This window comes from Rhinoderma darwinii, chromosome 1 (assembly GCF_050947455.1).
Source record: "Rhinoderma darwinii isolate aRhiDar2 chromosome 1, aRhiDar2.hap1, whole genome shotgun sequence".
Taxonomy (NCBI): domain Eukaryota; kingdom Metazoa; phylum Chordata; class Amphibia; order Anura; family Rhinodermatidae; genus Rhinoderma; species Rhinoderma darwinii.
Window position 1 is genome coordinate 339,895,425 of NC_134687.1, and position 14,982 is coordinate 339,910,406.

At 45.7% G+C, this 14,982-nt stretch overlaps 1 protein-coding gene across 4 annotated transcripts in view; it reads left to right on the forward strand.

Annotated features, from left to right (window-relative positions):
* DENND4C (DENN domain containing 4C) overlaps positions 1–14,982 on the forward strand; it is a 255,009-nt gene that overhangs the window by 15,711 nt on the left and 224,316 nt on the right. For all 4 annotated transcript variants that reach the window (XM_075825782.1, XM_075825801.1, XM_075825792.1 and 1 more), the window contains exon 2: positions 5,188–5,508. In XM_075825782.1, the coding sequence (XP_075681897.1) occupies positions 5,204–5,508 (305 nt within the window). In that variant the 5' untranslated portion in view covers positions 5,188–5,203. The remainder of the gene's footprint in view (positions 1–5,187; positions 5,509–14,982) is intronic.

Sequence of the window (14,982 nt, forward strand, 5' to 3'; positions counted from 1 at the left end):
AAAATGGGGTGATTTATGGGGACTTTCTAATATATAAGGCCCTCAAAGCCACTTCAGAACTGAACTGGTCCCTGAAAAAATAGCCTTTTGAAATTTTATTGAAAATATGAGAAATTGCTGCTAAAGTTCTAAGCCTCGTAAAGTCCTAGAAAAATAAAATTACGTGAAAAAAAATGATGCAAACATAAAGTAGACATATGGGGGATTTTAACTAGTAACTATTTTGTGTGGTATTACTATCTGTTTCACAAGCAAATACATTTAAATTTAGAAAAATGCTAATTTTGCAAATTTTTGCTAAAATTTGAAGTTTTTCACAAATAAATATTGAATTTATCGACCAAATTTTTTCACTAACATAAAGTACAATATGTCACGACAAAACAATCTCAGAATTGCTTGGATAGGTAAAAGCATTCCGGAGTTATTACCACATAAAGTGACACATGTCAGATTTGAAAAAATAGGCTGTGTCCACAAGGCCAAAACAGGCTGTGTCCTAAAGGGGTTAAGGGGTTAACTAGATCACATTTAAAAATAAATAAACAAATATAAACAAACACATTAGATGTCCCCAAATTCGCAAATGCCCGAACTATAAAAATAAAAAATATATTTTTCCAATATGGTGAACTCTGTAGTGGGGAAAAAAGGGTCAGAATAGCAGGTTATTTGCTACTTCAACGCTTCAAAAAAATGTAACAAAAACTGATCGAAATGCCAGACATTCCCCAAAATGGTATTAATAAAAACATCTTTCCACATCCAAAATGACGGCTCTGTACACAGAAATATAAAAAGTTACGGGGGTCACAATATGGCAATGCAAACATTTTTTGGTTTCTTTCAAACATTTTCATTTTTTTAAAGGTACTAAAACATAATAAAAACTATATACATTTGGTATGACCGTGATCATACTGACCCGCTGTATAAAGGTAATGTTATTTTCACCATACAGTGAATACCGTAAAAAATGAAACCTATAAGAAAAAGGTAGAACTACTGTTTTTTGTTCCCAATTCCACACTATTCTGAATTTTTTTTCCAGCTGCCCAATACATCACACATAATATTAAATAGTACCCTCAAAGTACAGTTTGTCCCATTAAAAATTAAGCCCTCATATGGCAATGAAAAAATAAAAAAGTTATGACTGTTTGAAGGTGGGAAAAAACGAAAGCATAAAAACGAGAATTCACCTGGTCCTGAAAGGGTTAAATGGGTATTTTTAGAATCCGTATTTAGTACTGTATCTATCCACAGACTAGGTGATAAGTGTCTGATCGCAGGGGTCCCCACCGCTAGGATCAACATCAAGGACAGGGGTCCTGTGTACCCTGTTCCACGTTGCTGCTCCTCCTGCAGTGAGGAGGAATTTAAATGGAGCTGTGTTCGCGCTACCCCTCTATTCAAACTCTATGGGACTACCCGGCCAATCCTTCTGCCATTGGCTCGAGAAATTGAGCCAAATACTGCATCAAAACGGTTTCTGTAATCCTGGCCCTAAGGCTCTATTCACACGAGCATATTTCACATCTGTGTTATGCGCGTAAAAAAAACGGACATCACATGGACATATGCAATTTAATGGGGCCATTCAGACATTGTTTTTTACGCAGCATGTGTCCGCTGCGTGAAACTCACTGCATGTCCTATACTTGTGCATTTTTTGCGCATCACATACCCATTGAAATCAATGGATGCGTAAAAATCACGGACATCACACGGACGTCATCCACGTGCTGTCCGTGTTTTTCACGCAACAGTTGCTAAAGAAATGATGAGGAAAAAAATAAAACACCTTCAGATTTTTTTTGCTGATGTAAAAAACGTGTGACATACGCGCATAAAAAACGCAGACGCACACCGTACACTGATGCCACACGGAACTGCAACACAGAAAAAAGGGTGTGTTTTTTACGTGCGCAAAACTGACACGTTCGTGTGAATAAGGCCTAAGGTAGGAAAGCAGGTGATGTATTGATGCAGGAATACACGTTGTCATCTTGTGTGTTAGGGCTCATTCAGACGAACGTGAATAACGTCCGTATGCTGCGCAGGGAAATCACGCACAGCACGTGGACCCATTGATTTTCAATGGGGCCATTCACACATGCAGGAGTTTTCACGCAGCGTGTGTCCATTGCGTAAAACACTCTGCATGTCCTATATTGGTGCATTTTTCACGCACCTATCGCCCATTGAAGTCAATGGGTGTGTCAAAATCACGCACCGCACACGGATGCACATCTGTGTGCTGTGCGTGATTTACACATCAATTCAATTGAAAATAATAAAAAAAATGTGCTTTGCGAGTGCGTGAATAACGCATGCCACTCGCAAAGCACGGATGCAATAACGCAACCGACATGGACCAGATTCACGCGCGTGAATCTGATATGCTCATGTGAATGTAGCCTTAGGCCATGTTCAGACATAGCCGAAACGTTCTGCTGCAAATCTGTGGAGGATCAGAATTTATGGAATGAATATCTGCAGCCTGCCCTAAAATCTGTGCTATTTTTCCTGCAGTGTGTGTGTGTGTGAATGGGGTTTTATAAAAACCCTATTCTCTACCATTGTGCTATGCTTCCTTTCTGATTTTTGGTGTGGAATTCCGCTACATCTGAATATGGCCTAAAGGGGACCAGAGTTCTATAATCTTTTGGAGTTTGCAAGCCGCTTTCAAATACTACATGTGATGTTGAACCACTCTGAATATTAAAAGGGGAGTGTTTACTGCCAACAAAGTACAAAGTTTTAGTAATGCTGTAACCTCCCAAGGGCCCAATAGTATAAGGCCTCGTGCACACTTCCGACACCGTTTTCACAGCCGTTTTTGACGGATCCATGTGCCCGTTTTAGCGGCCGCGTGCACTCCCGTGTGCACTACGTGTTTCCGTTTCCGATCGCCGAACATGGTACTGTCCAGGGTGCTGAAAGAGTTAATGGGCTGCACTGATCGGCGGTAACTCTTTCAGCACCCTGGACAGTACCATGCTCGGAAAATAAAATAAAATTACTTACTTTCCTCCTGTCCGGCCTCCAGCGATGACATTTCATCCATGTCACCGCTGCAGCCAATCACAGGCTGTAGTGACTATCACGCACGTCAGAAGGCCGGCCTCCAGGGATAACGCTTCATCCCACGTGACTGCCTCTGCTGCCAATCACAGCCAATCCTCATTACACCACTGCCCCTATATATAGCGCCACACAGACCGCCTGTAGATAGCGACGTGCACACACCCTGTAAAGAGCGCCACACGGGTCCCCCAGATCTCCGGCAGGACGCATGCGCAGACCGGTGTGATGATGTGACGTCATCACCCCGGCCGGCGTGACTCCTAACACCTTATAGGCTGCAGGCCTAACGTGACCTGCAGCCTATAGTATTCATTTGTATGTGCGTCCTGAGGACTGTCGCTAGCACCGGAGCCCCCTCCGGTGCTAGCGACGCCACTGCATCCGCCCGTGACGGGCGCGGGCTTTAAAGTTTAGTGAGCGGGCAGATCGTGCAATGTGCGTGGCCGCGCACCTTATAGGAAACACTACTGGTAAATTAACACAAAAATACAAATATTTAACAAATAAGCATTTACACCACTGTTTGGTATCTGTATGGCAAAAGCATACCGTTGCCGGGGAAATGTATGGGCAGCTGCAACTTTCCCCAGCAAGAACAGCAGATTGCTTGAGGCTTCAGAAGCCAGACCCATGGAAATCGTTCAGCTTTATTTCAAAAGGGGTTGTCTTGACAAGCCCTTTAAAGGGAACCTGTCACCAGCATTTCACCTATTAAATCAGCAATACCTGGTGGTAATGGGTGAAAAATCATTTCTTATATAACCTAGAATTGTCTTCTTAGTCGGCTCTGTAGCTTTAGTATTCCGTTTTTTAGTGTTCCCACACCGTATGCTAATGAGCAGAAAAGAGTCATATCTTAGTTTGAAAGGAGTCAAATTTTCGTTTGAATCGAGTCAAATCTTCATTCCTCAAATCTTTCCGGGTTTTATCACGGCTCCTTACTTTTGATTGACAGCTCCTCGCCTCCTCTTCTGGTGTGTGCGCACAAAGGGACACCGGATTATTACGATAAAAGGCGCAAAATGTTTACAGACCATTATTTACAGTCAGAGGAGGCGTTTAGGAGGGGGGAGAACGGCAATGAACTTTTGATAGCAGCGGCCAGTGAGGGATATGTAAAGTTCAATAAGTGAAATGCTGGTGACCGGTTCCCTTTAAATACAGTGTAGTATCATATGCCGGCTAATCAAATAAATGGCACACCAGTGTTTGTAAGTGGGAGTGCCGTTCCTAGTTAGTAGCTCTCTGCTCTGGCTAATAGAGTATGAATGTATGGAAGATTTCAACATATTTGTACATCGATCTGTATAGCTAAATACCTTTTTTCTTCTAACATTAACCAATTTGTGTGTGTGTTTTATATTAGTTTACATGTGTTAATTAGTTTACATGTCTTTTTTGCAGGCGGAAAATCTGCCTCAAAATTCTGTTTGGGGTTTTGAGGCAGATTTTGCTCTGCCTGCACACCGATTTTCGCTGCGTTTTTCGCCCGTGGCCATTGAGCGCTGCGGGCAAAAAACGCTGCGATATACACTTTCTCTGCCTCCCATTGATGTCAATGGGAGGTCAGAGGCTTAAACGCCCGAAGATAGGGCATGTCCCTTCTTTTTCCCCCGAGACGGTTTTTCCGCTTGCGGGAAAAAAACTCCTCCGCGGTTTTCGCGCCAAAAAACTTGTCAAAAAACTCTGTGTGAATTCCCCGTTACAAGCCTAACACTAATATTTTGTTTTGTAGCTTTGCATGAGGCCTTACTGTGCTATCGACCATGTTTGATCCGTTATATATGGACCGTATGTCGGGCATATTTACCGGACTGACCACATTTCAGGGAGCTGAGCGCCTAGCGTCCTAGTTATCTATGATGCTTGTAGTCCCTGCCTCTCAGCAGAAATACTGTCCCATACTGAAAACATGATTACAGTATGGGACAGTATTTCCGCGGCGAGGCGGGGACTCCGAGCATCATATGATAGGGCTCAGTCCGGGATATATGGCCGACATACGGTTCGTATCTCACAGACCAAACACTGTCACGTGCCTTTAATAAAGGTTTGTCTTGAATTGTGATTTAATAGAAACATTTCATTTAATTCTAGGTAGCCAGCTGCAGATATGATGGAAGATAAAGGTCCCCGCGTTGCGGATTACTTTGTAGTTGCAGGACTGACTGATACCTCTAAACTCCTGGACCAGGACGTGGCCCGCTTGGAGAACAAAGCAGGTCGTCCCAAAGCTCCAATCACAGATATTGTAATCATCAATCGGACAGCTGGTGAGGCAGTGCCAGAGGGATATACAAGCATCGAACTCACGCCAAGTGGCCTCCAGGCAAACCTCAATCACGGCAGTCTGAAGAGTCCAGAACTGTTCGTTTGTTACAAACGAGAGAAGGGGAAGGCACCACTCATAGATATTGGGTAAGTTCTTTTGTTTGTGTTGCCAATTCTTCTATTCCATGTATTTATTTCTATACATTAGATTGTGTCATATTAAAATAAAATCAAAGAACATTGTCTGAAATTTAATATTATACCATTGAGGAGTCGAATGACTTTTAAAGTCCCAAAATGCATAATAATTAGCCAGATTGCTCACTCTTTGGAGATTCACTGCTTACTGTTGGAAGAATTTATGTTTACTATGAAGCTCTTGTTTAACGTAGGCATCATGGAAGTCTTTTTAGTACTACGTTATTACTGTATTTGCTAGAAAATGAAGACGTAAACCTGTGCTAATAGGGTTTCAGCTAAAACAAGTTTATTGATTACCACAGGAAGCTTTGAGGGCAGGCTGGACAAATCCAGGAGCCAGGTAGCTGATATGTCTAGAAATCTGTTACAGGCACATAACTGTTTAGGCTGGATTCCCACCTGCGTTTAAGGTTTCTGTCAATCTGCTCCATCCTATAAGCAGAACAACAAGAGAAAAAATAGAAATGCCGGATGTTTTGGGAGACGGACACCAACGGCGCCCAATGGAACCCATTGACTTTAATGAATTCCGTTGGGTGTCCGTTGCTTTTCAGCCACTTTGGACCTAACGGAGCCTCCAACGAAGATGTGGACAGATCCTTAGCTATTTTTTTTCCTATTGAAAAGTCCTCTATATAAAGCCCTCATTGCTTAATTAGCATAAAAAATATTTGCTCTTGCAGTGATTTAGTTTGTAATTTGTCCATCCGTGGTTTATGGCCACCCAGTCTCTTACAGGGAACCTGTCGGCAAGATCATGCTGCCCTAAAGTGCATTTTTGTTTTGTGTGCTTGTTCGGTTAACAGCTATTCTTCCCGACTCCACATACATGCAAACCTTGGGAGAGGTTCGTGCCATCCACCTCTGGCAGTGGGTTATCTCCTGTGGGAACTTCTGACATAAGCCATTGGGAAGGGTCGGGACACCCCCATAGACATTAGTCAGCCAGTCTCTGCAAAATTGTCAGGCTTGGTGACTTTCATCTAGGGCTGGGCGATTAATCGAATGAATTCGCCCTCAAGGCCTCGGGCGATTGTTTTTTTTTTTTTAGGTTTTTTTGGTGCCTTCCTGAACCACCCTGTCTGACAAGCTGCGCTTCGTTCTGTCTCTGCTTCCCTACGGAACTACTGTTCTGTAGTGAATAAAATGATACAGTACGGAACAGCAGTTCCATGGGGAAGCTGAGACTCCTAGTATATAGCCACACCACCCTGTAGATACTACCACCCCACCTCTTACAGGTTGCACCGCCCCCCCCCCCCCTTGCAGCTTGCATCCCCCCCCCCCCCACCTCTTGCAGGTTGCACCACTGTAGCTCCCACTAGGAGCTGTATTTCTGGTCATAGTGTTGGCAACCTCTGGCTGGGGATTCAGCCCCTAGTGGCAGCTACAGTGCCCGCTATCTACAAGAAGGATGGGATGGGGTGCTGCGATCTACAAGGGGGGGGGGGGGGGTAGAGTGCAATCTACATGTGGGAGTGTGATCTACATATGAGGGTGGGATCTACAAGGGGGGGGGGTGTAGTGCAATGTACATTTGGGGGGGTGCTATCTGCAAGGGTGTGTGGCACTATATGGGGGTGGCCCTGTGTTACTATATGAAGGGCCCTGTGGCACTATGTGGGGGCCACTACGGCACTATGTGGGATTCAGCCCCTAGTGGCAGCTACAGTGCCTGCTATCTACCAGAAGGATGGGATAGGGTGCTGCGATCTACAAGGGGGCGGGCAAGGTGTAGTGCGATCTACATGTGGGGGTGCAATTTACAAGTGGGGGTGCAATCTACAAGGGCGGGTGGGAGTTCGATCTACATGTGGGGCGGCAATCTACAAGGGGGGTGTACTATCTGCAAGGTTGTGTGGCACTGTCACTATGTGGGGGCCGCTGTGAATCGGGCCTTAATGTTCTTTATTTAGCCGTCCATGGTGGGGCTGGTACTGACCGGGTCCTGCTCAGACCTCAGACACTAAAATGTAATCTCGCCACCGAGTGCCCACTCAGCGCGATCTGCCTGGCCCTGCTGCAATTCACACTGCTCTCGCCTGCAATGTCTGAGACCGGCTAAGATGGTGACGGGCAGAGAGGGATGTTAATGTACGCAGCGCATCATTGATTATAGATTCTGTTAACCTGTTCCCTGCCGGGGAACACCGAAATTATAATCAGTTAGATATACATTTTTACAATAGTATTTCTGATAACTTTTAACCTCTGCAAATACTTTAAGTTATGTACAATTATTATAGTAATATATTAAAGTTATTTATATAAAGAAATAAATTTTATTACATGATCTCTTGGTATTATTTTCAGTTTATTTAACCATAATAAGAAAATCAAGATTCAAATCGAAAATCGGCCATAGGGTTGACAAAAATCAAGGTATTTTTTGGCAAAATCGCCCAGCGCTACTTTCATCTAATGTGTATGAGGCACCCTTAGTGACCGCTCTGACGATCATAATCCCCCTACGTTCAATTGCAAAGTGCGGCTGTGTTTTAGAGAAATTACACACTGTCGTTGCCGGTGTTATGTGACAGGCTTGAAAAAAAGTTTCCACTCGGTGGCTCCCCTCTGGTTTCCTCCACCTGGCTCACTGATTGACAGGTCTCCTCAGGGCCGCCATCAGGAATTTCTGGGCCCCATACAGCCATGATGTCTGGGCCCCCCCTCCATTACCGGGGGTGGGCAACGGAAAGTGTGGCGCTCACGTTTGTACGTTATACACATTAAATGATTTTGGTGCTGATGTCAATTACAGTGAAGGAAACCATGGAGCCGGCAGTGACCGGTTCATGCTCCGGATTTTGATCTATTTAGCTAATACGTATCCGACTGTATGGCATATAGTGGGATACGTCGCCTGGGGAATGGCCCAGGGGAAACTACTGAAGTCACTGTCCATGAACAGGGCTGGAGCTTTCTACTAGCGCTCTGCCCAGGGACTATGGCGCTGCTCATGATGTCCATATACGTAAAGTGACGTCCGAAGCTGCACAAAGCCTGAGTACACGGCCGGAGCGTCGGCAACATTCTGGCCAGGGATTCCGGCCCTGGAGAATCCCCTAATGTCACTTTACATATATGGACAGTGATGTCAGGAGCTCCCAGGGACAAATTCCACAGGTAGAGCACTTGTGATGCTGCCTGGGGACTCCGGAATAACAAAGTTTACTACGCCATTTCATCCTTCAAAAAGAAGGTAAACCGACGTCCACCAGCCCGACGGAGGCTAAAAGGACATAATGGAGCCCTGTGAATTATCGTCTACGTTGTTTATACTGTAAGGTAGGAGATTTCCTGACTACACGATAAACTTAGGGCAACAATACGATGTGAAGGGGGAAGGGAGGGGGAAGCGCTTGAGGATGTAAGGAGAACTAATGCTCCGCTCTTACGTTGCCATTAAAGTTCAATGTGTTTTTTCACAGCAAAAATCGGAGGATTTCCCTTTGATTCCTGGCGCAGATGCTACAAGCGTGTAGCAGATCCGCACGAGAATAAGGCCCTGTTCACACAGTTTTTTTTGCCACATCTTTTTCAGCGGAAATCAATGGGAGTCAGAGAAAACCTGAAGGAATTTTTCTGCCTGCAAAAAGCTGTGTGAACAAGGCCTAAGTCCCAGTGTCATTCAAAGTTGCTCATCCTCGGCTTTTCCATGTAATATAAGACGCATGCTACTTATTGCTGTGGTGGATTTCTTTTCATGGTGCGGACAAAAATCCATGTGGAAAATTTTTCACAGCATGTCAACTGGGTTGCGGAAACCTCATATGCATGGGATACAGAATCATCGGAATCCGTATCAAATCCAACATGTGTGAACGGGGTCTTAGGGGGAGTTAAAAAAAACTCTGTTAGGCCAAATGCACACGATACTTATTACGTGCAAATTTGTCGCGGGTATTTTCGTGCGGCAAATCCGCAGTGTAATACAGTACCAGCAAAGTAAATGAGATCAAGAAATCTCATCTACATGTCGCATTTTCTGCACAAAAATGTACCTGCGGTGCGTATTTGAAAATATGCTACATGTAACTATATCTTGCGTTTCCGCATGCGAATTGTTTCTGACTAGTTTAAAAAATAATAAAAAAATCTGCAGCATAAAAGCTGCACCTATTTCCGCATCAAAAAGTAAAAACCGCACCTAAAAACGTCAAAAAACTAACTATTAGGTGCAGATTTTACCTGCGGAATTACCTGCGGTTTTGATGCGGATTTTGTGCACCAAATTCCTCAATGTGTGCGTTACAGAATTTGCTGGGGATTTACAGCAAATTAACCCTTAACATTGTAAAGGATGAAATACGTTACAATTCTGCAACATTAGGGTATGTTCAAACAGCTTATTTTCGGCCATTTTTCTGGCCGTAAACGTCTGAAATATCAGAAGCAGAACGCCTCCAAACATCTGCCCATTGATTTCGATGAAAAAAAAACGGCAGTGTTCCGATGCGCCGTTCTTTTTACAACGGCTGCGTAAAAAAACGGCCGCGAAAAAGAAGTGCAGGTCACTTCTTCAGACGTTTCTGGAGCCGTTTTTCATTGACTCTATAGAAAAACAGTTCCAAAAACGGCTGTGAAAAAACTTCTGAAAATCAGGAGCTGTTTTCCCTTGAATATCTCTGTATTTTCAGACTGTTTTTGCTAATTGTGTGAACATACCCTAAGGCCTTATTCACACGACAGGGTCCCGCCGTTTTTCCCGGCCGGTTTGCATTAGTTTTGCATCCGTTCCGGGCCGGGCATATCTGGACAGTGACATCAGGGGCAACTCCTGAAGGGGAATCCCCATGTGGCCGGTGATTCCACTTCAGGAAAAGCCCCTGTCGTCTGTGTCCATTTATGGACACTGAACGTTACTGGCTTTTCCTGGTGTGGAATCCCCGGTCACAGAGTGTTCGGGGATTCCGCTTCAGGAGTTTCCCCTGATGTCACTGCCCAGATATGGACAGAGACATCAAGCGCTCTGTCCAGGAGCGGAATCCCCGAACACACAGGGATTCCGCTCCTTCAGGGAGCTAAAGTGGGGCTAGCACATAGCAGAGCAGGGACGAAGCTACAGCAGTAGCAGCCGCAGCAGCTGCTAGCGGCGCCATCGGCCATGGTAGGTGTCGCCGCTAGCAGCCGCTATGGCTGCTATAGCTGTAGCGATGCCTGAAGAAGCGCCAGGGCGGAAAGGAGGCTGATTCGCCGGGCCAGGGCGATTTGGGAAGGGAGCCAGCGCAGCGCCCCCTTCCACCTGCTGTACACCCCAGCCCTGCCACACAGTACCCCTGCACATAGCAGAGCAGGGACGTCGCTACAGCAGTACCCCCACAGTGTTGCCTCCAGCATAGAGCGCTTCTTCTAAATGAGATACACTCCTCCTCCTCACATGCACTCTGCGCTGTGAGTTGGAGAGAGCGAGCGACGGTAGACACGGCCATCACTCGGGACACATTCCGGTGATGGCCGTGTATTACCCGGCCCCAAAGACTTCTATGGGAGCCGGGCGGCCGGGTAAACAGCTGAAAATAGGGCATGTCCCATTTTTTGACGGCCGGTTTTCCCGGCCCGTCAAAAAATCGGTCGTGTGAATAGCCCTTTAGGGGTCTATTGTTCCTACTGCAGCCGGGTGACGGCTGATTTATGAACGGCCGTCACCCGGCCGGGAAACCCTGTCGTGTGAATAAGGGCTAATAGGCATGCAGCTTATTTAACCCCTTCCCTCCTCAGCCATTTTTTGAATTTTAACTTTTGTTTTTTCCTCTCCACCTTCCAAAAGCTATAATTTTTTTTTACTTGAGGGCTTGTTTTTTGCGGTACAAGTTGTAGTTTTTCATGGCACAATTTGTTGTACCGCATTGTACTGGGAAGCTGAAAAAAAATTATTTGTGGAGTGAAATTCTGCACGTGCATGATCTGACAAACCCCATTCACATGAGTTGGGGCTTATTCAGACTAACGTGTTAATCGTCCGTGTGAAGGACGTTTTTTTAATGGCCGTCACACGGCTGCATGTATTTCTATGGGGTTATTCACACGGTTGTTCTAACGGATCGTGTGAAGGGCCTGTAAAAAAAATAGGACATGTCCTATTTTTGTGCGTTTTCACGGATCCCTCAATAGACTCAAGTCTATGAGGGATGTGTGAAAACGGGTCCCGCACGGCTGCAAATCGGCCACAAAAAACGGCCGTTCTTCACGTCTGATTTCACACACGTTGGTCTGAATATCGCCTTAGGCTTTATTCACACGAACGTGTCCGTTTTGCACGCGCAAAAAACGCTGCATTTTGCCCGAGCAAAAGTTCAGTGTGGTATCAACATATGGTGCGCGGCTGCGTGATTTTCGCGCAGCCGGCGTCATTATGACACTCTGTTTTGATGTTACAACACCGTAAAGAAGGGGGGGCTTTTATGTTTCCCTTCTCTTTACCTACTGTAGCGCGAATCACTCGCGTCACCCGGAAGTGCTTCCGTGTGCCGTGCACGATTTGCACGCACCCAATGACTTCAATGGGTGCGTGCTGCGCGAAACACGGGCAAGTATAGGACATGTCGTGAGTTTTACACAGCGCACACACGCTGCATGAAATTCACTGACAGTCTGAACGGCCCCATTCACTAACATAAGTCCGTGCGACGCCAGTGAAAATCACGCTAGTAGTGCGGACGTATAACACGTTCGTGTGAATAAGCCCTTATATTGTAATTTGTAGTGAATTTTCAGTGCGCAATCTGCACCAAAAATAGGAGGCAAGTAAGTGGCTTATTCAGATGTCCATGTTCGGTCTGTGATATAAGGACCGTGTATCGGCCATATTTCCCGGACCGACCACAGTTCAGGGAGCCGGGTTTCTAGCATCACAGTTATCTATGATCATAGTCCCTACGTTCCCGTGGGAATACTGTCCCTGGTCCCATACTGAAAGCATCATTACAGTATGGGACAGTATTCCCGCGGAGAGGCAAGGACTCCCAGCAACACTCATAACTATGATGCTAGGAGTCCGGCTCCATGAATTGTGGTCAGCCTGTGAGATACAGCCGATACACGCTCCGTATGTCACGGACCGAATGCGGCCGTCTGAATAAGGCCTTAGTCTAGTTACACAGTGCGGTAAAATCCCATTTTTTTGCCACAATTTTTGCAAAAACGTGATTTGACCGTACTGTGAGAATATAGCCTAACAGCACTTTTCATGTTTTGTATCTTTTTTTTTTTTTTTTTTTTTTTATGCAATTTTCGTAATTGCGGCACAAATCACGTGGTTTTGCCGCGATTTTTACATAATCGCGGCAAAACTGCGCCATTTTTGCCGCGATTACGAAAATCGTGGCAAAAAAACGCTAGGAAAACGAAAAAATACCCAAAAACTTTTTAACCAACTTTATACAATCTACAGATGGGGTCATGGGGATGGGAAGCAGGATGGATAGGGGAACATACTCACCAGCCTGCAGGTCCGGTCGGCAGTGTAAAAGAGCTGGGGGGCGGGATCTCCACACGGAGCTTCAACACATGCTGCATCTTCCCCGTCCAGTGAAGCTACAACAGGTATGCAGGGGGTGTCGCTGGGGGGGGGGGTCGCTAGGGGGGTGCCGCGGGCGTTGCAAGGGGGGGCCCGTGAGCGTTGCAAGGGGGGGCAACAGTCCGAGGGGGGGAGGCGACGGCAGCCCGGCGGGCCCCTTTTCTTCATCCATGTGGCCGGGCCCCTGACGGGAGTACCAGTAATTACCCCCTGATAGCGGCCCTGGGTCTCCTCCCTATACACATCTATAATACAATTCTACCTATTATTGGCTGGACACGTGGTTTGCAACTAGAGGCATAAAGTAAGAGCTGCACCGATCCCTAGGACGGGGTGCCTTAAACCCGTTCTAGCTTCTTGTGCTCTACTGCCTCCCAGCCACTTACAGATTACATGGTCTGGAGATACGCAAACAGCGTAACTCGGTGAGCTACGCTGTTTCCGTAACTCCCATAGAACTGAATAGTAGTTACGGAAACAGCGTAGCTCGCATGCTACGTTCCTTCTGTAACGGCCATTCACTACTATAGGAGTTACGGAAACAGCATAGCTCAGTGAGTTACGCGGTTTCTGTAATTCCTGACCATGTACTCGGTAAGTTGCTGGCAGTCGCTGTGAGCACAAAAAGCTAGAGCGGGTTTAGGTGACCCCGTTCTAGAGATAGGTGGGACCCGCATCTATCTGACATTTATTACATAATCCTGTGTCCCTCATGAGAAAACCCCCTTAACAGGTTCCCGACCGCTGGCTGTATTTATACGGCCAGCGGTCAGGGTCTCTGAAGTCCGCCGTATAGACTAATTACGGCGGCACTTCAGAGACTGTGCACGCGCGATCGCGTGCACACAGCTTTATGCCCTGGCTGTTGCTAACAGCCATGAGCACTGGGCAGAATGTCAGGGGCCAATCTTTTGGCCCCTGAACATGTGATCGCTGTGACAACCAATCACAGCGATCACATGCATTTCTGCGTATAAAACAGTGTGCACGCGATCGCGTGCACACAGCCCTGTGCCCACGCTGTTACCAACAGCTCTGGGCACTGGGCAGAGTATCAGGGACCAATCTGATGGTCCCTGAACATGTGGTCGCTGTGAAAACCTATCACAGCGACCACATTTGTTTTATTTTGACTTTTCTGGCAGCAAATCTCCTGCCTCTTTTCTTCTCCTCAAACATTGTTTCAGTTTGAGGAGAAGAGACTTGAGAGAATTGCTGCCAGAAGAATACTGTGAAAAAAAATACAGTTACACTATAAAACATTCTCTGTATAGATAGATTTCTATCTATCTATACAATCTATCTATCCATCTATCTTTTTTTCTATCTGTCTACCTTTCTTTCTTTTATTCTATTAGAATAGGCAGGTAGGGAGTATATAATTATATATATATATATAATATATATAGCAATAGCTGTTTATTTTTTTGTTAGCGGTAGTGTAGATATATATACCAGTCTGTGTGTTTTTATAAAAATAAAAAAATAAAAATAAATAAAAATACATTTGTTTAGTTAGTGTTAGTGACGTTATGGCGAGGAAGTTGTTTAGCGCCGAGGAGGCATACGCCATGCTGTGGTCTGAGTCGGAGACCGCGTCAGAGATGGAACCTGTTTTGGGCAGTGACGATGATAGCGTCACTTCAGGTTCATCTTCAGGGGACGTTGTCCCTGATGCAGTTGAAACTGCAGAACATGAAAGCGCAGGGCCAAGTAGCGCTGTAGCACGGGACAGCCTGGTCCCTCCAGTCCAGGCTCTTGTATGGGCACCTGCCCCATCTTTTGGGCCTAGAATCCACGGATTTATTGCCACTCCTGGCATAACCGTGGACAATACAAATTTTGTCCAAATGGATTACTTCCATTTATTTATAACGGACGACATCCTAAATCAGACTGTC